The 22,930-nt window shown below is 40.7% G+C and overlaps 1 protein-coding gene across 1 annotated transcript in view; it reads left to right on the top strand.

Moving 5' to 3' along the window:
- The window catches only part of GSK3B (glycogen synthase kinase 3 beta), a 157,212-nt gene that overhangs the window by 124,823 nt on the left and 9,459 nt on the right, over nt 1-22,930 (top strand). Inside the window, exons 10-13 of the mRNA XM_029960636.1 lie at nt 818-913; nt 11,266-11,304; nt 13,664-13,850; nt 19,487-19,585. Coding sequence (XP_029816496.1) covers nt 818-913; nt 11,266-11,304; nt 13,664-13,850; nt 19,487-19,585 — 421 coding nt within the window. The remainder of the gene's footprint in view (nt 1-817; nt 914-11,265; nt 11,305-13,663; nt 13,851-19,486; nt 19,586-22,930) is intronic.

The raw sequence follows: 22,930 nt of genomic DNA, 5'->3' as shown, positions 1-22,930 counted from the left end.
CCATGTGGAAATACTGAGGTAGGGAAACACCACCCAAACCCACACAGTTTTGTTTGTAGGGTAAGGGGGAGAACCTGTCTGGCTTGGCTCAGCAGTAACTGGCTGATCTTATAAGTTTGTTCATGGCTTGTAAAATCAGTCTGTGCTACTGGTCTGATCCTTAATCAGCCATGTGCAGTGAACTGCAACCCCTGAATGTGTTTGGTGGTACTGTTTTATAACAATCTAGAGTGAACTCTCTTCCTTATTGAAATATCAGTAAGTTTGAGAAAGATGCTTGAATTTCCTGAAAAGTGTAGAAGATAATTAATTTTTCGACACTGGACTTGGAGCATGAACTGAATTGCCAGCAAGTGACTCCTGAAGTTGGAGCAAGGGCCACTAAGATGATGAAGGAACTGGCGCATCTGTCAGATGAGGAGAGATTGCAAGAGCTGTCACTGTTCAGCCTGAAGCAGAGAGGACTCAAGGGGGTCTCATCAATGTCTATAAATGCCTTGTGGTGGGAGGGAAGAAGAAACAACCAGGATCTTCTCAGTGTTGGCCGCTGACTGGGCAAGTAGCAGAGGCACAGAGTAGAACACATTTTTTTACTGTGAAGGGTGGTCAAAGACTGGAGCAGATTGCCCAGAGAGGGGACCTCCCTCTCCTGGGAGCAAAAGTTTTGTTGTTTTGCTCTCAAGCCTGTATTAACTTACTTGTTACACAGCTTGACTTCAGTTTTCTTAATGTCTGATAGGTTATGCTTCAGTCTTCATTACTGTATGAATATGAAGCATATCTTAACAATTTGCCTTCTTTTCTCTCTCCTGTCTAGGTTCTGGGAACGCCTACAAGGGAGCAAATTAGAGAAATGAATCCAAACTATACTGAATTCAAATTTCCTCAGATTAAGGCACATCCATGGACTAAGGTGAGTCTATATGATCTGAATAATAAAGACATGGGCTCAAAGTAAAAATTCAAGGAGTTCAGTTTGGTCAGTGATTTGGTGGTTTTCAGTCTAAACTGGGTGCCTTTGAATAAGCTGGGGACCTGCAAACTTTAGATGTAGCTGGGGAGAAGAAGGTATTGAAGGAGTGCACTGCAATGTATATTGGTCTGGGGCTTTTGAGGTTGCCTATAGGTGGGTTATTTTTTGTTTTAACAATGGTGTCTGTGTGTTTATAGCAGATTGCAATATATCTACATCCAGTCATGGTATAAATTGATGTGCACAGAAGTCACACAGAAATGAGAAAATGTTCCAGTGGTACATATGACACTTTTGTAATACTGTTACATGTTGTGAAGAGGGCTGACAGTCACTGTTTTAACTGCTTCACTCATAGATAATATTCTGTTTGTACTCCTGTAGGTTTGCTGTTGAGGGGGGTGTTTTTTCTTGGAGTTACTTCTTAAGGTTTCTTATTACCTAGATTTCACAGGGAGACACCAATGCAGTACATGCAGACAATATTATAACCTCCACGATCAAAAAGGAAGCTGCTAGCATGGAAACAAATATATTGCTACACAATTAATAAGTCTTCCACATATCAAGGAATGATGAATATTTGACTTGGGACAGAGTAACAATCATTTAGTTAGCCACTTGGGTGTGGAATAAATTAAATATTGTGTCTGAAACAATTGAAACCTGGGTAGTTAATGTTTTATTTTTACTGCTTGAGGAATGTCTGATATAGTCATAGGGTATTTTCATCATATCTCAACACTCAGGTTTCCTTCTGCTAAGAAAGTAATATCTGTGCATGGAAGGATTGCATCCTTAGCTGAACACATGGTCAGGTCAGATTCTTTTGGACCAAATGCTCTGTTGTGATAGAAACTCTGAATAAACTAATTAAAGCTAGTTGATAGGAGACCATGTACATGATAGGTACATGTCAGGGCAGGTACTACATGTCAGTATTTTTGTGACAGATTCTCCAATGAGTCATGTACCACGTGAATTCTCCTTTCCCCCACTAATTCCTTGTTTGCATTTCCATATCAGACTTATTTTCTGTGTGTATAATAGCATGGGAGCCTAGTAGATCCAGCAAGGCTTTATGTTAACAAGGGAAAAAAATTAAGACAGAAGTCTCTGGGAGCAGTCTCTTCTGTTTTGAATTGCATCATGATAAAAATCACAAAAATAAGTCCAAAAACCTTGTAGCACTGAATATTAGAGTTGCATCTGAATTCCTGCATTAAAGATGTTTGGATTAGAGGGGGTTAAATTAATATGCAGTGGAGTAGAAGTGCAGAGATGTACTGTAGAACACAGTTAAGCATCTGATCTGAGCAACTCATCTTATGCCTGAATAGTCTTAAGAATCATCTGTGTGCACCTGATGGTCTGTTAGACCACAGCAGAGATCTTTTGGCAAATGGAAGCTTCAAGAAAAGACTGAGACTTCATTCTATTTATAAAGAATGCTTTTGGGTTGTTGTAAAGGATCAGAAGTGAAATTAAGTCAATTACAAAGAATTGAGAGGAGCTTGCCAGAAGATCAAATCTGCATTCTCCATTAGTGCACAATTAGTTCAGAAGAGTTGTGCTTGCAGCGTAGCTTCTCATTCTCAAGTCATTCTGCACACAGCTCTTCCTGATGTCAGCTGGGTGTAGAATAGGATTTAAACCAGTTAATTACAATTGGGTTACATGATACTTCATTTATGAGATCTGTACTTATTATGCAAATGCTAAATTAACAAAATGGATTATCCAGCATGGTGTTGGTAATGATGCTTATCTTCTCAATGTATTACTTCTCAAGATCCTTCCCTTTCAACATTTTGAGCATGTTGAGATGTGAAAGATTTTAGCAGTAATATGTAGAATTGGTGTTTCTTACCCAGTTGAATTGGGATAACATCTGATGACATGTTAGTGAGCATATGCAATCCTCTTGGAGCTTCTGTATCTTAGAATTGAAAGGTGTGTGAGGAAAAACTTCTTTAGAGCTGTGGCTTTGAAAGAAAAGGAAGGACTAAAGAAGTGAAAGTGCAAATATTGTTACTCATTGTCTGGTTTTGGGTTTTTTTTGTTACAACTGTGTATGTAACTATAGTCCTACAGGTAGTTTACAACAGGACTTGAACTTTAGGTTGCCACTTCAAAGGCACAAATCCTTGCCATCTAAGCTAAAGAATTATTGAAGATTACTCTAGATAGAAGGTCGTTATTTTTGTGGAGTAGTTATGACCAGAGGATTCAGCAGACAGAAGTTAAAGATGTTTTTTGTGTGGAAAATCTTCCAGGCAGCTAGTTTTCCGCATGTTTGAGAGAGAATTACTGAGAATGTAGTAACTCCCAGGTATAAGCTCTTGGACACAAGAGCATTCTCCTTGTTGTTTTGTGGTGTTTAATGTGTGTTTGTCAAAGTCGAGGAGTTTGTAGGTCCTAGGAGTTAATTTCATGCAGTGGAGATGCCCAGTATGCAGTCTGTAACTGCTTGCTTCCAGGCTGGTAATCTATACAAAAGTAAGGTCTTTGGTTTGCTCTTGTTTTCAGGGAACTTTCTTGGTCTGCAAAAGTGTGTGTAGAAGGCAATTAAGAATTTTCTTTGGAAGCTGTAGTATCTGTAAGTTGCATCTGAAGTTCTGTGGTGCTGACTTCAGTTGGATGTATCTGGTTCTGGTCTGTTCTTTTAGGTATTTCTGGCAGGCATAAGTATGTTACTTTCCTACTCAGTATTGCTGTGGTGGTGTAATCTGCTGCATTTGCTGTTACATGCTAGGTGAAGAAGAATGGTGGCTGGTGCTATAGTGCAATGAAATAAATTCTGGGTTTTTCAAAGAGCTAGAGAAAGACTGGATACAGACAAGTCCATGAAGGAATATTGTTTCGCAGATTCAGTAAGTTTCAGGCTGAAATTGGAATTTTGAGCACAAGCTTTGTGGAAATTTGAAGTCTTCCTTCATAGATCCATCTTAGACTTTTTAGTAGAAGTGGATTGGTATCATCCTAATACAGTATTGATAGGCAGTGAGATGTAGTAGTGTGAAGAAAGAGATCTCAAATTAACAAGGTTTAATCTTTAACCATTTCTTCATAGATTATGAAAGAAGTCAAAAAAACTCTAAAAAATATTTTTCTGTGCTACAGCAATAATATGAGTGTACAGTGCAGACTATTTGCAGACTGGTTTGCAATCTGTTGACCATTTGAGATTGAAGTACTTTTGTAATTTAAGAGCTGTAATCTCTTGTTATAAAACATACAGAGACCTCTCTCTAATCTCCAATATGGTTCTGTGTTGCCCAAGCACCTGTGTGGTTTTATACCAGTTTATGTGCATGAGGCAGATGACAATGGGAGTTCAGCATGTCCCTGGCTAGCCAAAGAAAAGAGAATCCAAACTTTCCAGGAATCTTTCAAACCATTCTTCCGAAACAGGACTTCTCTGTTTTTCTCCTGGCACCCCAACCCTACAACCTCAGTCTTAAAAGGAGGAATCCACAACATTTTAGTTCTTTGGCCAGGGGGTCCTCTTCAGAATACCAGTGTGTTGAATTTAGTAATGCAGCTGTTCTTTTCACCCAAACCTCCCTTTGTTTTAACTTCACATTTTGTATTAATAGAGGTGCATCCTATGGCTTGTCTGCCTTGCTCTGTGAAGTAAGTAGCATCATGTTATAAGAGAAGCAATTCAGGGGTGTGAATAGCTTTTGACTGACTGATAACAGTCAGAAAAAAATAGATAGGCTTTTAGACACACAGTCATGTCTTCAAGTATATCTTGGGTCAGAAAACCTGCCCAGTTTTTCCAGTGTTACCAACTCATCAAATAGAAGTTACTATCCTTTCTAGAGATTTTGTCGCTGTCATTTTTACTAGTCAGACTTTTGCTTGTGTCTTTCAACCACCTAAACTCCTTGAACCTTCTCTGTTCTTGGAAGTGCAGTCTGATCTGTGCTACTAATCTTTATACTTGTTTCTCTTCTTCTGACTAAGCTTCACCTATAGTGTATAACTGTGTGACAGGAAGGCCAAGGAGAAAATTTGGGATCAAGTACAAGATTATAAATCACAGGGCTGTTGAAGTTCAGCTTTGGCAGTGAGCTTTCTCTGAAGCTTCCAGCCCTTTTGGAGGGGGCAGAGACAGAGGGACAGCTGACAAAAGGTCTGAATGCAGGCTTCATGAGCTTGTGGTAGATGGACATTGCTTACCATGGCCCCATTACAGCTGGCCTTTATCCTAGCATTACTCAGAAGCTACTTTCAGATCTCAGATCCTTGGGGTGATGACAAACAAAGAATGTGCTGTGATTATTTCCAGAAATACGTAAAATGTTCGTCTGTGATAGCCTGCCTTTCCCCTTGCATCCAGCTAGTAAAAGATCTCATTTGACTAAGATCATAGTAAATGTAATATCAGTACTTAGTTAAAGCCCCTTCTGCATGGGGGAAATTACTTGTTTGTATTTTTTCCCCCCACCCAAGGATACTGCCACATGTTTGCCGGTATAAGGGCAGTATAATGAAATATGTACATATATATAATATATATGATATAATATATATATATATATTATATATATATATACTGTAAGCATGCCCATGGTTCATGATGGCAGAACAGTACAACAGGTTGTAACAGCAAAGAGAGTTTCCTTTACTCGAATCTTAACCTCTACCTTGTCTCCATTATATGGACATGGAAGCAGTTTCCACTGCAGGCAGCTCTTAAAAATAGACAGTGAGTTTCTTCAGTGTGCTGTGGTTTTGTGGCCTTTGTTTCTGATCTTCTGAAAATACTTGCAAGATGGTTCAAACATGCAGGCATTTTTTAAATATACTTCTGATGAGATAAATTTGAGTGTACTAAAGAGAATGGCTTGATTTGCCATCCCCAAATCTATGGTAGCTAGCTGAATAGGTGTTGGACTAATAATTTTCAAGTCAGCACTGAGATGGAAAAAGACAAGAGTAATTTATCTGGCAGTGGAAGAGAGAGGGAGAAAAACTGTCATGTCTAGATTGGTTTTGAGCATCTCTGCCCTTCTGCTGTGCACTCTTGTGGATGAATACATGAGGACTTTTCTCTGCAGCACTTTGCCTTCACCATGAAGTTGTGGGACACTAGGGCAGGGTTCCTCCCAGCTTTGTAAGCACTTCCTTTTTTTTTTTTTTTTTGTTTTTCATTACTTTAACTGTTCAGAGTGCTTTTCTGTCTGTCTTCAAGTCAGCAGAGGAAAACAGTGTCTAAGATGAAACTAGAGATTGTAGCTCATCCCTTCTAGCACTTTGCCAAAACAATTGGCCACTTCTGGCTGCAGCTGAAGTTGTGCAGAATCATGATTGGCTGTATTATAGAGTAGCTTTGGATATTGACTTTAGGATCTGTATTTCTGCCTGTATTATGAAATAATTTCTGCTAATACTATAAAATACTTGCCAAATATTTTAGTCTCTGTATCCTCGTGTATGTGTGTATTCTTTGTGTGTGTATTAGCACACTAATCACTTTACTTTGAATATTTCTGTGCTCGTATCAGACAGTCCTGTCGTCTTCCCCACACTCTAGGATTGGGATGTAGAGGCTGGTCTCTCTCATGAGCGTGTTTTTCCACTCTCCAGAATCAGTTTCATGTCTTCATCCTGTCCTACTCCTGCTCTCCTTGTTCTTGTCTAGTTCTTAAGCAGATTGTTTTGCTTGTAATGCTTCCAAAGTGACTGCTCATACTGCAGATTCAAGGAAGAATACCAAACAGTAAAATGGATAAACAGACAGCTCGTTTTGTCACTTCTAATTATGACTGATGACAAAAGAAAGCAAAAGCACTTTTGTCAGAAATCTTGTCAGTGGACTTGCATTTGAATTCAAGCTGAAAATGCAAACTCTTCTTTCTGAGATTGGGGTCTGATCTTTTGTAGAGATACAAAGGTCCAGTGGAGATGAGATGTCTCTTTGGTTGCAGTTTCATCATTGGCATTGAGTTCATCATGGAGCAGGGTCAGTTCTCCACCTCCCACCTGCATATTCCTGATACATATTACAGTTTGCATAGTAGCAAAAACCTCTTGAATAACACAAATGTTCAGGATTTGCATCACCTTCTTTACCTGACTGACCATTAAGCCCAGACTGCAAGTGTTGAGACAAGGGCAGATGTGCATGGCCAAAAGGGCAGAACTGTCCTTTCCAGCACGAACTGGAGGTGATTTGTGCCTGTTGTGAAACCATGCCCTGACCTCTTTCTAAAGAATGCAGTTCTGTTTTTCACTTGGTGTGTAATGACTTTCCAAGCAAAGAGTGGAAACAGCTCTGCAGGAGACTAACTTAAAAGAAGAAAACCCAAGTTTTTCTGGCATTTTCATGTTTGCCAGCTCCTTTTGTAGTAGCAATGATTTTTGACAGTGTAAATCTCTTATCTCCATCTAAAGCATAAGAAAAGAAGCCAGGTTTGCTGGGTGGTAAATTACCCTGCCTCTGCCCAATTCGTGTGCAGCAAAGGAAGTATCACTTAACAGTAAGTGAGCAAGCACTAATTTAACATTAAGAATTGATTTCCATCAGTGCAACTCAGAAATCAAATGTGAAGTTTAACATGTCTTTCACAATGTACCATCTGTTTAGCCATCACATTGCAGCACATCTGTCTAGGCTGTTCATAGTGGCTGTCCCAGTGAGGCTGAGAGCACTTTCAGAAATAAATTTTTGGGGGTTCTGTCTCAGAAGAAGGGGAGCTGTTTGTTCTGCTTAGCTTTGTTGCTTTCCTTTAGAGCTCAATAGAAGAAGAGCACATGCACTGGGTAATAAATGCTAGCTCATTTTGTCTCTACCAGGTCCTCAATGGAAGGAGCCCAGTAACAAGTGTGTGGTCTCAACAAGAAGTAGCTTTGGAGACAGGTTCCTGGTCCCGTTCCCAGTTCTGTGTTGGCTCATTTGTAAGCCACTTAACCCTTCTCTCTTTATTTCATTTTCCCCCGTCTAAGTGCCATCTGACTGGGACTCTTGATTAATAAGGCATTTACTGTTTCCCAGCTGCTTTTTAGAGAAAAACATAGGGGGATTTAATCAGAGATGGAAGTTGGGGGACTTATATATATTTTTAAATCACTCCCAACACCAGTGCCTCTTTTGTGAACTTTTTTTAACCTTCATTTTTATCATGTAGGTTTTATGCATGTCAAAATAGCCAAATGTCATATTTCAGAAATCCCAATCTGAAATTCTCAGGCCTTTGGAACAAGACCAGTCCCAAGGGCAGAACTTCTGATGCACCTTTGGGTTTTTTTGTGTCAGGTAGAGCCCAGTGCATAAATTGCTGTCTTCTGTGTCTCTTCCCTCTCCTTTTGTATTTGTGAATGTGTCACGTTTATCATAAGCCTTATTGTGTTAAACTTGATCAAAATACTGCTTCCTCTCCTAAGGTTATAGTAATCGTATTGTGTGATTGCATTTTTAAAAAGTTGATTTGAGGGTCGTGTTCTACATCTGGTGACTTTGCTTGTAAACAGTGCAAGCTTTTGGTTGAAGGGAGGAGCTTTCTCTCTTACCTAATGTTCATGTGCCAGAAAAAATGTGCTTACAAACCGAAAGGAGATGTGCACAGACTGTCAGCCTTGAATTGGTGGCGTGGGTGGTTCTTGGCAAAGCACATGAGTCTGAAGCTGGTGAGGAAATTTTTAACCATGGTGTCACCAACTTGATGTGTTAGCAACAGATGTCATTTTCATAAGCCTCTGCTCTCTTAGGGAGCGCAGCACGCGGGCAGTATTCACAATCTGCATGCAAAATGCACAGTGGTTGATGGCATGAAATCATGCCTTTTAATATACACTGGCTGGAAGAGCACCTTGGTGTCACATTGTGAAGCTTTGGCTTTGGGGCTTAATTAGACCAAGACGTGCTCCGTGTTGTGCATGGAAAGTTTGTTTGAAGAATGTCAATGAACTGAAAGTCAGAGCAACTATTCTGGTAAAACAATACTTAGCTCTTGCCCCATGTGGTTTTATTTGAGAACTGAATGCTATGTGAGTGAAGTGAAATAGGAGAATTCTGTGCTTTCCATCCTTTTTCTTTTGTCTCTCCATGTGTGCAAAAAAATAAAATTCAGAAGGGGCATGAACTCTGCTACACTGGTAGGAACTATTTCAGATTAGTAAGGTAAAATGTGACCACTCTGCTGGTGCACAAAGACTTCATTTAAATTCAAGTCACTAGGGGACGAGAGCCACATAGTGCACCAGGGGCATTTAAGCCTGGCAATCGTTTTTGAAATGTTGAAGGTGGTAGTAGTTCCAGAAGAATAAAGGGGGAGTAACTTTAAAAAAATTGCACTTATAGCAGTGCAGCTTGAAAAGGAGAGAGGAGTATGTCTGCTGACTAGCTGTTATGGTCTGTCTGTGTTTGAGCATCACCAGCATGCCTGAACAAAGAAAGAACTTGCACTGGTCCCTCAGCTTTTTGGTGAGGTATAGATTTATTGGGGGAGGGAAAACCAACAAAAGCACCAAAAGCTGTGGCTTTGGATGAGTCAGCATTTCCCTTTGACATGATCATTCAAGAGATTTTTTGTAGCTCATCCAAAAAAAATCCCAAACAAACAAAAACCAGCAACCTGGGTCTCAGCCTGAAATTCATTTGCTTTGCAGAAACAAGAGGTTTTGAGTTATTCAAGTGCAAATTTTCCTTCAAGAATATTGTATGTAAAGCCTTTTTTTTTGCATTTGTTTATCTCCAAAACAGGTTCATTTTTTAAAATGAAAACTTGAGCCTTCGGTCCCTCCTGTGGACAAATAGCCTTACACAAGGTCTTGTTTCATTTTAGAAAAATGAATTGTTGCGCCGGTGGGGTAGTATCTGATTGCTTTAAAAGTTCCTGTCAGTGTTTTATTTTTGATTTGTTTTTGTTGGGTTTTTTTTGTTTGTTTGTTTGTGGCCTTGCTGTGCCTTTTGCCCGGCCGTATTTAGTCTGCATACTAAATGTTAGTCCGCCCAAACACTTTGTGCACTTAGCTTTTTCCTTTTTTTTATTTTCCTTTCTCCTTTTTCTTTCTTTTTTTTAATTTTTATTTTCTTTTGCTTTCACCCAGATGTATTTTAGACCGAGACAGACTTTGCTCCGATGGGCCGGATTTTAGTCCGTGCACTAAATTTTAGTCCGCAGACTAAAAATAATCCGCGGATTATTTACTAAATTGATTCCCTCACTGAGAACTACAGAGACTTTAAACTCCTGCTGAGACGTACGTGCGAGGGCTTCATGGCTCACGAGTCCCACTGTCTATCTGTCCTCCCACCCCTTCCACCACGGAGCATCAGCCCAGCATTGCCTTGGCATCGATGCCCCGTGGCATGGAAGTGCTGGCGTATCCGTTGCCGTGGGCGGCAGCTGCTCGCGTAGTTCTCGGTGGGTGAATTGGGCAGCTTTCCCGGTGGAACTGTGTTGAATGGGAAGAGCTAAAAGACTGCAGAGGGTTTGGCTTTTATTTCTTAGGGCATTATTCAAAAGGGAGGTGGGAGGGACAAATTGAGGGGAAAAAAAATTTCTTAAGTAATGGGTGCGACGGGTATGAGGGGGAATAAACCCGCAATAGAAAGAAATTCAGTCCATACCCGCACTCCTGAGGTGGTACGTCCAGTTCCTGAAGAATCCTAAAGAGATAACGCCAGCAAACAAAATCCAGTGGCGGGGGAAGTCAATCCAAAATGGAGAATAATCCGCGGCGGCCTGAGGTACTCATAGCACACACAAATTAAAAGTATCCAAATTTAAAGTACAGATCTTTGATTTTTACTTTGTCTTCAACACAAATTATAAATTGCTAGGGGTTTGGGTTTTTTGAAAAAAAAAACCAAAACCATCCAAAAGTTTACATTGTGTGTCTGAGACAGATTTACAAGTGGGATGAACCTTTGGAGACAAACTAATCTGGCCACACGGTTCTGTGGACGTTTATATCCAGGACCAAGGACTGAAAATTCTTTGGGAATTTCAATTACCCTTTTAGTTCAAGTTAGAGTTTTGATTTCAATTTTTTTTATTTTTTTAGTAAATGCACTGGCATTGGAACATAAATTTCATATAGAAATGTTTCTATACTATGCCTCACCATTGCACAATCAATTTTTTGGCATACACTGTGGTGAAGTTGGACTTGCTGCTATGGAGACTGATGTTTAAAGTTTCTAATTGTATAAACATTTACTATGTCCCCCACACCATGGATTTCTTATAATATTGGCTATATTTTTCCTTGCTGGACTATTCTCTTTTGGATTGACTCCCCCTGTTTGGATTATTTCACTGCATTATCATCTTTAGGACTCGTCAGGAACAGGACATTTCACCTCAGGAGTACGGGTATGTACTTAAACATTTTTTCAAATTACTAGGCCTAGCCTTGTAAAAAAAAAAAAAAGAGAAATGCTAGAAGTGGAATATTTGAGTTCAAACCGCATCTGTGAGGTAGCAGCCAGGCGAATGTTGTAACACAAGGTGGTAAAGATGAGATGGGCACAGACCTGTAACTTGCTTCATGTGGTACTCACCACTTGTTGCAGGGAAAGCCCTGTGAGGCCTTCTCGTTCCCCCCCCCCCCTTCCTGGATTGAAGCAGTTAGGGCAGAATTCAGGAACTGTCTATCCCAAGTGACTTAATTCCAGATATAAAGGCAGGCTGAGCAGTTCATACCAGGGTAAACCCATAGTAGGGTTTCACGGACTTGAAAATGAGGAGTTTAAGAGTGGACAAACAAGTACTCCTTTTACAGATATCAGATTTGTGGCTGTCTGCCTACTAATTTGCTCAACATAAGGGCTTGGCTTGTGGTCTTTACCTAAGGAAAAAAAATGGTTTTCTTTTTAAAATCTATAGTGACTGTCATGTGAGCTGTTCTGAGGGGAAAAAACACAGCTAAGAGTGAAGTACTTAAGTTTCAAGCTGTGGTAAATCAGTCCTGTTAAAGTATCACTGCTAAGGTGCATGAGGGACACCTCAGTAGTTTTACCTCATTTTAAATATAAAACAACTTCACTTCTGTGGGTTTACCTCAAGACATACTCATTTGTGCTACTCACTGTGGGGTGGGGGGTGGAGGGGAAGGAAAGCCACAAGGTTGACTGGTGTTTTTTTTAATTGGAGACAGTCTTAGATTTTGTTCAGGTCAGGCTGTGTCTTGGGAGTGATAATTGTATCCACTGTGCGCTGTGACCAGAAATCCGAGCTCTGCAGGCAGCAGGCACAAAGCAGCTTCTGCTGCCCCTTCACATGACCCTACATAGATGGCACAGTGGTCAGTAGAGGTTCTCTGCCAGCAGCGTTAAGCTAAAGCCTTCCTTTTTGTCATTATAGGCCTTGTGCAAAAACATTTTCAGTTTGTTTTGCAACAACCTCATAGTAGGAATAAAGTCAACTCTTCTTATACCTGGCTCCTTGACTCCCTGAGTCAGGATTCCTTGCCATACAAGTTAGTACAGCACACACTGCAGCAAACGTTAATGCTCCTGACCCAGATGGGCACCAAGGGAATAAAATTTCAGTCCCTGCAGAACTTGACATTTGTGTTTGATTCTCATGCAAAAGAGCATATATGTCTGGTTTAAAACCTACCAAAGGAGTGCCTGTGCAAGTTCCTCATCTGTGATTAACTACCATGTCATGCCTTTTTTTTTTTTTTTTTTTTTGCTCCTTGGTGCTGCGTGGCTTGAGTTCACCTGCACTTGGTGCAAAGGCATTTTGAATTAGCTCAGTTTTCACCAAAAATGCTGGCATCAGAACTTAACACTCGTGCCCACCCTACTCCCTTTCCCCAAACTGCATATCACCTGTAACATAGCAAGAGGCAAACGCTTGAGGAGGCCATCCAGGTCACATACATTATTACCTCCTATTTTGCTTATGATGTCATGAGAAAAGAGGATGGGAGTGTGATTGGCAGTGGGTAGAACCATCCTTAGAGGTTTAAAACAAAACTGCAGTGAAGAACTCCTTTTTGTAATCACTCAAGGTAAAAATCTGTTAGAGTAAAATAGTTGGTTTTCTTGATGCAATTTTCAGCTGTCCTTACAAATACCAAATGTGCAGGAATTATCCCAATAAACTTACAAGAGAGACTTGCCAGAATAAGGTCGCAGAAGGAGTAACTTGCAAATTGGAGCTAGACATTTCCTGCAACCCCACCCGTGTTTTCCTTGTTGTTCTCCAAAGTTGAACAGCAGCCTCCATAGCAACAATCTGACCTGCCTGCCTGCAAAAGTCTGTGTTAGTAAGACTTCATGCACTAGCCAGAAAAAAAACAACCCAGAACTGTAGCGGGGCTTTATTATATTTTTATATTCACTGAATCCTGCTCATTTCAACCCTCCTCCCCACCTTCACTCCACCCCATATGCATGGCTGGTAGCACCTGTGTGTGTTCATCATGATTTTTGAATGAGTTTCCCCTTCATTCTCAAAGTTGTTTTTCTGAGTGCGCTCTCATGAAGTCTCTTGCTGGCATTGCACCTTCACTCTAGTGCAAGACGTTGCAATTAACCCTTTCTCAACCCCAGGAACTGGATTTTCCCATACTTACTGCAGGACTTTGATTAGCACAAAATGCAAGTTTCTTCCAGCTTGCTGGGCAGTGAGAGGTTTAATTGCTCTGACTTGCTTCTGGTCGACAAAGGAGTATACCCAGACAACCCCTTTCTCCTTGCTTGTTTTCTTGTTGTTCTTTTAGGTCTTCCGGCCCCGCACTCCACCAGAAGCGATCGCGCTATGTAGCCGTCTGTTGGAGTACACCCCCACTGCCCGCCTGACTCCCCTGGAGGCCTGTGCACACTCTTTCTTCGATGAACTACGGGACCCAAATGTCAAGTTACCAAATGGGCGAGATAAACCTGCACTCTTCAATTTCACCACTCAAGGTAGCCTGAGAGCGTTGAAGGATCACTTCTTTAGGAAGAAGTACTGGGATGAATGTTTGTTGTAATGCAGATGTTACTCTCTTAAAAGTAAAAATCTCTGAGGAGGACTAATGTTATTAAGCAGTTGCATAATCGACTTTCCATATCAAAAAGAGAGGAAAGGGACTTGGAGTTACAGGACAGATGCCTGATACCTTCAGTTCAAATTTTGTGTTGAATTACCGAGGGATGTTATTATTGGATTACATGAAGAACGCTTACATTTGCAGTTCACTGTCTGCAACCTAGCTGATGGCTGTGCGTGAAATATCACAGTCAGTGGACCATGGAGGTTAGATTATCATTTGGAGATGATCCTGCTTCTTCATACCTGAAACACCATAACAAAGTAGTAATGCATATTAGGTTTGGCAGGGAGGTTATGCAAGATAAATACAGAGGCTTTAGTGTCCATCTTTTATGTGCTGTACAGTTCATCTGGCATCTGATTGACCCAGTCATTTAGAAAATGTAAAAATGATGGACAACTAACTTTTTTATTTGAAGCCAGGCTGATATTAAATTTTAAAACCGTTCATGTATTTTTTTCCACAGAAGTCAGAAATGTAAAACTGATATCCCCCCAGAATAGTTTCTCCTGCCAAGACAGAGAATGTGAGAAGTATGGCATAAAAATATGCTAGTAATTAATTTTGGAGCACTTTTCCTGTTGTTTTTTTTTTTTTTAAAGTGATTAGCTGCCAATTCTCACCCTGTGGGCAAGAATAGTTCTGTGTGCATTTTCTGTTGAAAGTCTGAAACACCTTTTGGCTCAGTTAAGATCAATATAATTTTTCAAACTCTTTGCCCCTCTGCCAAAATGTGAAACAGAGCCCTCTCCTTCAACATGTGGAGCCCTTTTATTTAAAAAAAAAAAATTGAGCTTTGTATCTGTACAAAGGAATATGTTAAGCTGCCTAGAAATATGCTTTTAACTTGTTTTAAGTGTCCGCCTTGCAGAAGGTAAATATATTGAAAATACTAAAACATTTCCAAAGCATAAACACATTAAACTGTTCAGGTAAATAGCTTGTGCTTCCAGGTCACTGTCCTCTGTGCTGATTTCTGTGTATGTTGTTAGAAATTTAGTAGTTATGCTACAGGTCCTTCCATGTATTCCTGAATTACTTTTTTTCCCCCCCTTCTAAGGCTGTCTTCAGCAACTGAAGTAGTTTTGATCCCACTGTCTTAATACAGCTTCACCCCTGTGCTTTCTGAAATTGTTTTGATTCTGATTGTTTTGTAATGACATTAAGACTGGGTGTATCTACTACATGAAAACAAGGTTTCTAAAAAGGGTTGGAAAGCTCTACAGTGAGACTATTTAAAAATCCTTAGGGGAAAAACAGGTGTATGTATTGGGAATGTGTCCCTGATTCCCCTCAGGCAGTTTAGAAGCTGCCAGGTAAGCTACCCTAATGCTTGAGCAAATTCAAAGCTCCTATTCCCATCCTAAGGAGCTGAAGAGCTCTCCTCTTGCACAGTGACTCCTGAGAATGGCAAGTGAAGATAGTTCCTATGGAGCAATTTCCTTAAGATAAAAAAAGCAAGTCATCAACAGGTGCCAGTTGTACCATCTCTAAAGGAAAGGCAGGACACAGACTGGTCATTAATGCATTTCCAAATAAGCTGTGTTGCAGGTGACCAGCCAAACTCAAAAAAATAACCAGGGTTGTTTTAAAATACATAAATACATTGCTTAGCGCAGTGATTTCAAGAACTCTGTAATTAATAAATGCACAGCAGTGAGTCTCATGAGGCAGCAGTCCTGACTGTGGACTCAAGATACACAAGAAGCTTTTGCTCCTCCTGTGACTGTTGTGCAGTCCTTGTTCTCTAGTCTTTACCGTGCAAGGTCCCATCAAATTGGCTGATCCAGAGCAGAAATTCCAACTGAGAAACAGATCAGATCATTGGAAATTGGATAATGAATCATGTTAAGTCGTGTAGTAATTTAAAAAGTAAAGAAAGACATCCTTTTGTTTTGAATGGCATTTGTTTTCAACAGACAATATTACATTTTAGAGTGTTTTATTTGGCTGTATCCAGTTGCCTGAAACCCATGAAGTAGGAGGTAGCTGCAGGAGTCTTAAGGGCAGAACTGTTAGAAATAATAACATAAATCCAGCCGTTAATGCATTGGATTGATTTTCGGAAAGAAATTAAGGGTCACGTCAGTTCTGCTGATCTGGGCACTGGTGCTGGTTAGACAGTCTAGAAGAAGAGCAGTGAGAGTATATGGTAGGTAAAGCTCATAGTCTTTGACTGCCAGCTATAGTTGTGGAGCATGTGGATGCTGACTTTACTGTAGATATGAGATCTGTGGAAGAGAGTGTTATCTAGTCATTCTGTATGTTTCTCTTAATTTAAACAACTGTTTAAATAAATATGCCAGTTGGGTTTTGAAAAAATTATTTTGGCCAAAGAAGTATCTCCACTAGCCACAGAGCTGCAGTTCAGTGGCTGTTAGACCTGCAAGACAGAAAGCAATTTTTCTCTTAGAAGCTGAATTTTCAAACAATCTGTGAAATGATTGCCATTTCAGTGATTGTCCTGGGTCACAAAAGTTAATGTCACTCCATATTGGCCATTAAAGACTGTAAAATTCTTTCTGTGACTCAGCACTGAGGAATGGTTATCATGCTTCTCTATGACAGACTACATTTTTACTGAAGGGGAGGGGGTGGTATGTTTTTCTTTTGTTTGGTTTATTCTTTAATGACCATGGCTTGTGACCTTTAGTTTTTGGGTTTTTTTTAAGATAGATACAGAATGCAAAGTTTGTTATTGTGACAAAGAAAACGTGATACAAAAATAATTTTCCCAGGGAATTCTTAGAATTGATATATCACATGTAATGATACTGAAAAAAGCACTGCACCATTTGCCAACACTAGTCATTTTCTTGCGTTTGAGAATGAAGATGATCTGATTTTCTAGTAAAACTGGACTTTTTCATTTTTATTCCTTATTGGAGATGTTAACTGACTGGAAATGGTGTGATTTGATCAAAAGAAAGCCAGAGGGATTCTCCCAGCTGATGTGAATGGGAGTTGGGTCTTGTGAATAAGTTGTGATAGCTGCTCTGTTTACATCATGATATTGAAAACTTGTCTGGATTGCCTTGACTATAATACCTTCTTGCAGCAGTATTCATTGTAATTAACCCAACCTTGAGTTGTATGTTTGATTTGGATAATCAGGCTACAGTTCAACAGCTTGTCCAAATACTGTAGGGGAAATCACTGAGGATTCTCAGAGATTCTCAGCGCTCTGTAGACTGCAGCTTTCTCCTCAGTATTGCCATGTCCCATCCTTACAGATGGGGTAGGTGCAAAAATACACTGTAACAAAAGTTCAAACAACTTCTCAAGGAAAGCTGCTAACAAACTTCAACCAAAAGAGTTCAATTTACTTTGGTTGCTTCTTGTCTGAATTGACCTGTTCCTCTTAAGTGAAGCATCAAGACATTCAGAGCATTCTGAATTTAAGAAACTTCATACCAAGAAAGAAAATGTGGGGTTTGAGAAAACAGGAGCAAGGTCAGTCTTCTGGTCTCTATGAAAGTTTAAGGTAGCTTCAGAGAAATGGTTGCACTTGCATTAAACACAACAAAAAACTAGTATTATTGCCACAGCTGGTGCTGCAAAAGGAGATGTTCTGACAACATTAGATGAGGGAGGAATGAGAATGGGGTTGAAGTGCCCTTGCAAGGGTGTTGTTCTGTCTGATCAACTGGCTCTTTGGCTACAGCAATGTTGGCAGTCTGTAGCTGCATCCTCAAGGCACCATGTAGCACCAGAAGGTAGCAAATTTGGTTTCCTTGTCGTTTTAGCTCTGCTTTTGTTTGGGTCACAGCCCTGTATTGTTTCCAGAAAATAATGCAGGGGAGATAGAAACTTTCAAAAGAGCAAGATAAAGAGTACATTCCCAGTAATAGCAGATTTGGAAAACAAATTTGAAAAAAATACTGAGGGAGCAGCATTTTCTAGCACAGAGCAAGATAGTATTGAAGTTTATGACTGGTGTTCCACTTTGACTCTTTAGGATTCATGATTCTTCAATTTATTTTTCCATTTAAAGTAGATATTTGAAAATTCTGCATAACATTATGAATATATGAATTCTGAATTATTCCCACATGAATTGAGGATTTTGTATTCATACCAGTGCTCTGAATATTGAGGCTTTCTAGGAGGACTAGTTTAGAGCTGAACAGATATTACAGAATAGATTGGATGGGTTGCAGGTAATGCAGCAACCTGGTTACATTCATAAGTGCTGAAACACAGTGTCAAAGTGTGCAGTAATAAGAGGCTTGTAAACACGTGAGTCTTCTGTATCTTGTCCTCCCAGCAGTAAAGAAACTTAATGTAACAGTTAACTGAGAAAAAAAATCACCAAGTAGACTACTGATCCCTTTAGGCTGTGAGTTTAAAACTAGCATTAAAGAAAAGCGATAGGTTCTCAAAAATGAGCCCAAATAATATGAGACTGTGTCCAAAACCCCCTTGCTGAACCCGTGGTGTGATTTGGATGGGTTTCTGTACAGCCTGTGCTATCTGGAGGTCCTCTGTAAAAAGCTGTCTATTCTCATTTCTCCTCCAGATGACCTCCTGGAGCTCCAAAACTCATCAATCTCCTTCCGTGAGATGACTGTTCACATCCTTTTTACCGGATGTTGCTTTCTCAAGAGACAGCCAGTCACTCCTGTTTCTGAAACAAACAGGACCTGTCTTGTCTCAGCTCGGTCCCACCTTCTGTGAGGCACTAGATTCTCTTGAAAAGGTGCCAGAAGATTGTCAGTTCTTGACAATGTGTTGCCCTTAATCCTCCCACAGTTGTGGCTGTAAAATGCCTATTTCTCATTCTGATACACATTGAAACTATATTAGATTTGGAGCCTGGAAGACATGACTGCTTTTTCCTTGGTTAATGTCCAAGAAGGAATGGTTGCATCATTTTGTTGTCCATTTAAAATGCCCAGCTGACCAATTTGCTTTGCCTTTCCCTTTCCCTGTCCTTTTAAAGGATATGTCACCTCTCCTTGGCCTCGCTCAAGGAGATGGCTGTGAGAGATTGGTCTTGGGTTCCTGGGTCCTTGAGAAAAAATGATGCTTGAGTGAGCCAAAGAACTGATTCCTGAAGCTCTTGGAGCAACTGTTCCAGCTGCTTGCTTGCTGAACCAGTGCCCAAAGCAGCACCACTGTTATCAGCCTTCTCCCTGAGACTGATTGCAGGTGGGTTTGTGAAGGGAATCCTTCCAGTGCTCAGAAGCAAACAGCATTATCAGGCCATTGACAAGGAACAGACTTGGCTGGTTCTTTGTTGACTCCCAAACCAGTGTCTTTCTCTAGGAAATAATTCCCTTGCACCACTACTTGTAGTTTTGACAGTCTTGCTCTGGAGAATGCCTTGCCAAATATCACTGTGGTTTCCTCTGGCCGGTTGGCAAAGAAGAAAACGTAACGTGACCTTGTAAGGGCATGTGTTTTGCCTGAGGTTGCTGTTACAGGGGGAAACCCTAGGAGCTCAACCTGCATGTGGGGCACTTTGTGGATGATGAGCTAACTCTGTTTGTTCCACCTCCCCTCCAGAACTGTCAAGTAACCCATCTCTGGCTTCGATCCTCATCCCTGCTCATGCCCGGAACCAAGCAGCTGCTTCAACCCCTACAAATGCTACAGCGGCCTCAGGTGAGAACATGCAACTGCCTGCCTCCCTCCCCACCCTTGCTCCCCTGCCCAGACACTTTCCCTCTGCTGAGGCCCACAAGCTGCCTTGGCCTTCAAAGTGAACAGGGAGGAAGGGTTTGTTTCAGTATCACCCAAATCCTAACTCAGGGCACTCAAACTCTGTTTTTTGACTGCTTAGTTTGTTGGTCCTTCTCACTCAGACTTCTACTATTAAAAAAATCATTGGCTTTTAGCAATCCTTGTGGATTGGTTTGCACCTAACTTCTGAGCTCTCAGCTAGCCTGAAATTAATGCTGACTTGGAGCATGAGTTTGTGATGCCTAGGAAGAGAAGAAACAGCTAGCTCAGTGCATGTAGCCTCCATGTAGCGTGGATGGGGAGGATTTTTTTCCCTAAAGGCATTAGCATTTAAGAGTCTAGTTAAGCAGTTCAGTCAGTGTGCTCACTGTCTCATCTAAGTAGTTCAGTTGCTTTTTACTGAGTTTGTTCATGTCATCTTGAGCCACAAGGCAGATTTCTTTTGGGTTTTGGCCAACACTGAGTGATTTTTTTTCTTTGCCTCTTGCTCTGCCTCAAGTTTCTGTCAGAAACCTTTTAAAAGCTCAGTGTTGGCCTTTAGCCATTGCATATTGTATTCTGTTTTCAGTGAAAGCTTAAAAGCCTGGTAATACCAGTTGGGAGACTCCCAAAGAAAATCCCAGGTGCTGCAGGATGTAGCAGAGGTGATTCAGTGCCCAGCACTTTTCCTCTGAGTCAGCCCTGAGTCAGCACACCAGCCGACTGTCTGGGGCTGGGCCAGCCAAAGGCAGGCTGCAAAATGGGTGTGTGTGTCCTGCGTGCACCTCAGCCCCATTTGACAAGGGCTGTGACCCCTTTTGAGGTGCAAGGTGCTTTCTTAGTGTAGGATAGCTGATAAGGAGAAGGCCTGATTAAAAAGCTGTTCTTGAAATGTGCAGGAAAGCATTTGCTGGTTGATGTGCCAGATAGTTACCTGATACCTGATGCACTTGGTCCAGCCAGTGCTGTATAGAAAGCATTTTCATACTTTGGGACAGACAGATGCACCCAGGTTTGAAAGATGAGACTTCTCTCTGAAATTGTAGTAGCAGCAGATAAAAACTACAGCTTACACAATTTATGCGCTCTGAATTTAGGAGAAGACAAATTGCTATTTTAAAATTTAGTATTTTTGTTTCACACACTTGGTGGTATTTTGCAAATATTCTTGTTCTCTGTGTGCATCTGTTGCCCAACAACTAGTGAGAAAAAAAGCAGATAAAGTAGTAAAAGTGATTTAAAAACTACAAAATACAAACATGGAAAATTATTGTAAGCCTTTCTGAAAAATATTGTTTTGCTTAGTGTTCCTTTCATGCCTTTTATGGAGTTCTCTTTGCCAAGACCCCAAGATAGGGTCAAAAACTCTGTTTTCACTCAGCACTTTTCAAGGGTCCATGTGGGGGGAAAATGCATTAGGTCGAGTCCTAAATGTGAAGTATTTAAAAAATAAACAAAAAGCCCCCAGAAAACCAAACCAACCAACCAACCAAAAAAAACCAAAGCCCACCCCACCCTCAAAAAAACCCCCGTGTTAATTATGTCAACATTTTTAAAGCTTCTGTTTGCAAGCACTTCACTGAGTTGGGATAAGACCTTCTGTTTGTAGTTCAAACCAAAATATAATATTCTTGCATCTTGGACGTAATTGGAAAGAAATTGTGAAATTAAGTTCAGCTTGTGGCTTTGGGTTTCTGCAGCACGACCGATTGGTTGTTTCTTAATCACATGGGTTCTCACAGCAGATGGTGGCAATGTCATCACAGGTATGATTTTTAGGATTAGGTCCTGTTGAGGTCATTTTAATCTGTTGTGCTACATTTAGCAAGAGATTTTCATAGAAGGGATTCCTTCTTTCTCTATACTCCTGCACATCCCAGAGCAGTGAATGTTGCGTTGTTCAGTGACTTCAGCAAAACTCCCACCTAACCCAGGGCATCCTGGTAGGCAGGAGACTTTTCTGCAAAATGTTTGCTTATGTAACTTAGCCAGTACAAGTTCAGAAACTAGTTTTTTGAGTGGTGATGATGCGCCAAAATGTAGCTCTCAAAGCAATAAAGGGAAAAGCAAATCATAGGTAACTGTAGTTGACTTTATTAGTGTGTAACTTGTGCTCTATCTAGCAAGCAGAACTGACACTGAGGTTCAAGTGCCCATTATGTCCAGCCTGCTCCATGAGCCCGAGGCACAGGTGCACGAACATTGCAATGCAGTGTGTCTGTCCATCCCTTAAGTAACCAGGTGGGTGGTTGTTACCTGCTTGCATAATAAATAGCTCCTGTTATTTTTATAGCTGTCCTACAGGTGTGCAGCCATGTCAGAATCTCAGCTTTCTGATAAGGTGTAAAGCACCACTTTTGATCATGCAGCAAGGCAGTCATAGTTAGAGAATAACTAGCAAAAAGAGGGCTATTTGTCCGAAGTCTATCAAAGTAGTGTTTCCAAGGAGACTTAGCAGCAGTGTGGTGTGTTAAGAGATGGAAAGATTGGCTTTGCAACATACCACGTTAACAGGGCAGGTTTCATCAAGCCAACAAGACTAGCCCTTATGCTAACCAGTATGACACACATCTACATTTTTTAAAGTTATCCAAAGCAAGTAATTTTTGTTAACTGCTAGATTCACAATGATGATTCAGTCACCCAGTGCAACAGTAATCCTGGGATCATGATCTTAAATGGAGGGGAATTATTTTAAGTAATTTTTCAGTGTTAAAAAAAGTATTTGTTGTAAATTTCCTCTTCTATTGAGGCATAAAGCTGGACTCGCTGTAATAATGGCACCAGCAAGAGTATGAAGCCTTGCTGCACTGGCATTAGTAAATTCACCCAAATGTTTCTGAGAAATTCTCTGACATTAGTCTAAAGCAAAGTGGAGGAAAAGGAATATAAGATTTATTGGCCACTGCTTGAAATAGTGTGGTAGCTTTCTGTGAATTACACTGAGCATTGATTAAAAATGCCAGTTCAGCCATGCTTCTGGGGATGCTGCCTTGATGTAGCTGGAGGAGGAAGAGGATGGTTTCATAGCTGTGCAGCCTTGGCATCCGAGGGGGGAGCATGCACACCAAGCTGAATGCATATCTGCTTATGTGACTACATATTTTTCTTCCTGCATCAGCCAGCAGCAGTAGTTACCTCTCTGTTAGTCAACATTAGGATGGGAAGAGCATAATTGCCATCTGCAGGGAAGTTGTGCCAGCAGGGATTCTGGGGTCATAGTCTCAGGCATCCCGCTGTGTTGATCCCATGTAATCCCAAATGCAATGATGTGCCTGAACTTTCGGC

This window comes from Manacus vitellinus, unplaced genomic scaffold, assembly GCF_001715985.3.
Source record: "Manacus vitellinus isolate BGI_N305 unplaced genomic scaffold, ASM171598v3 scaffold_28_pilon, whole genome shotgun sequence".
NCBI lineage: Eukaryota > Metazoa > Chordata > Aves > Passeriformes > Pipridae > Manacus > Manacus vitellinus.
Note: the sequence above shows the minus strand (reverse complement) of the source record. Positions and strands in the feature narration are given on the sequence as shown.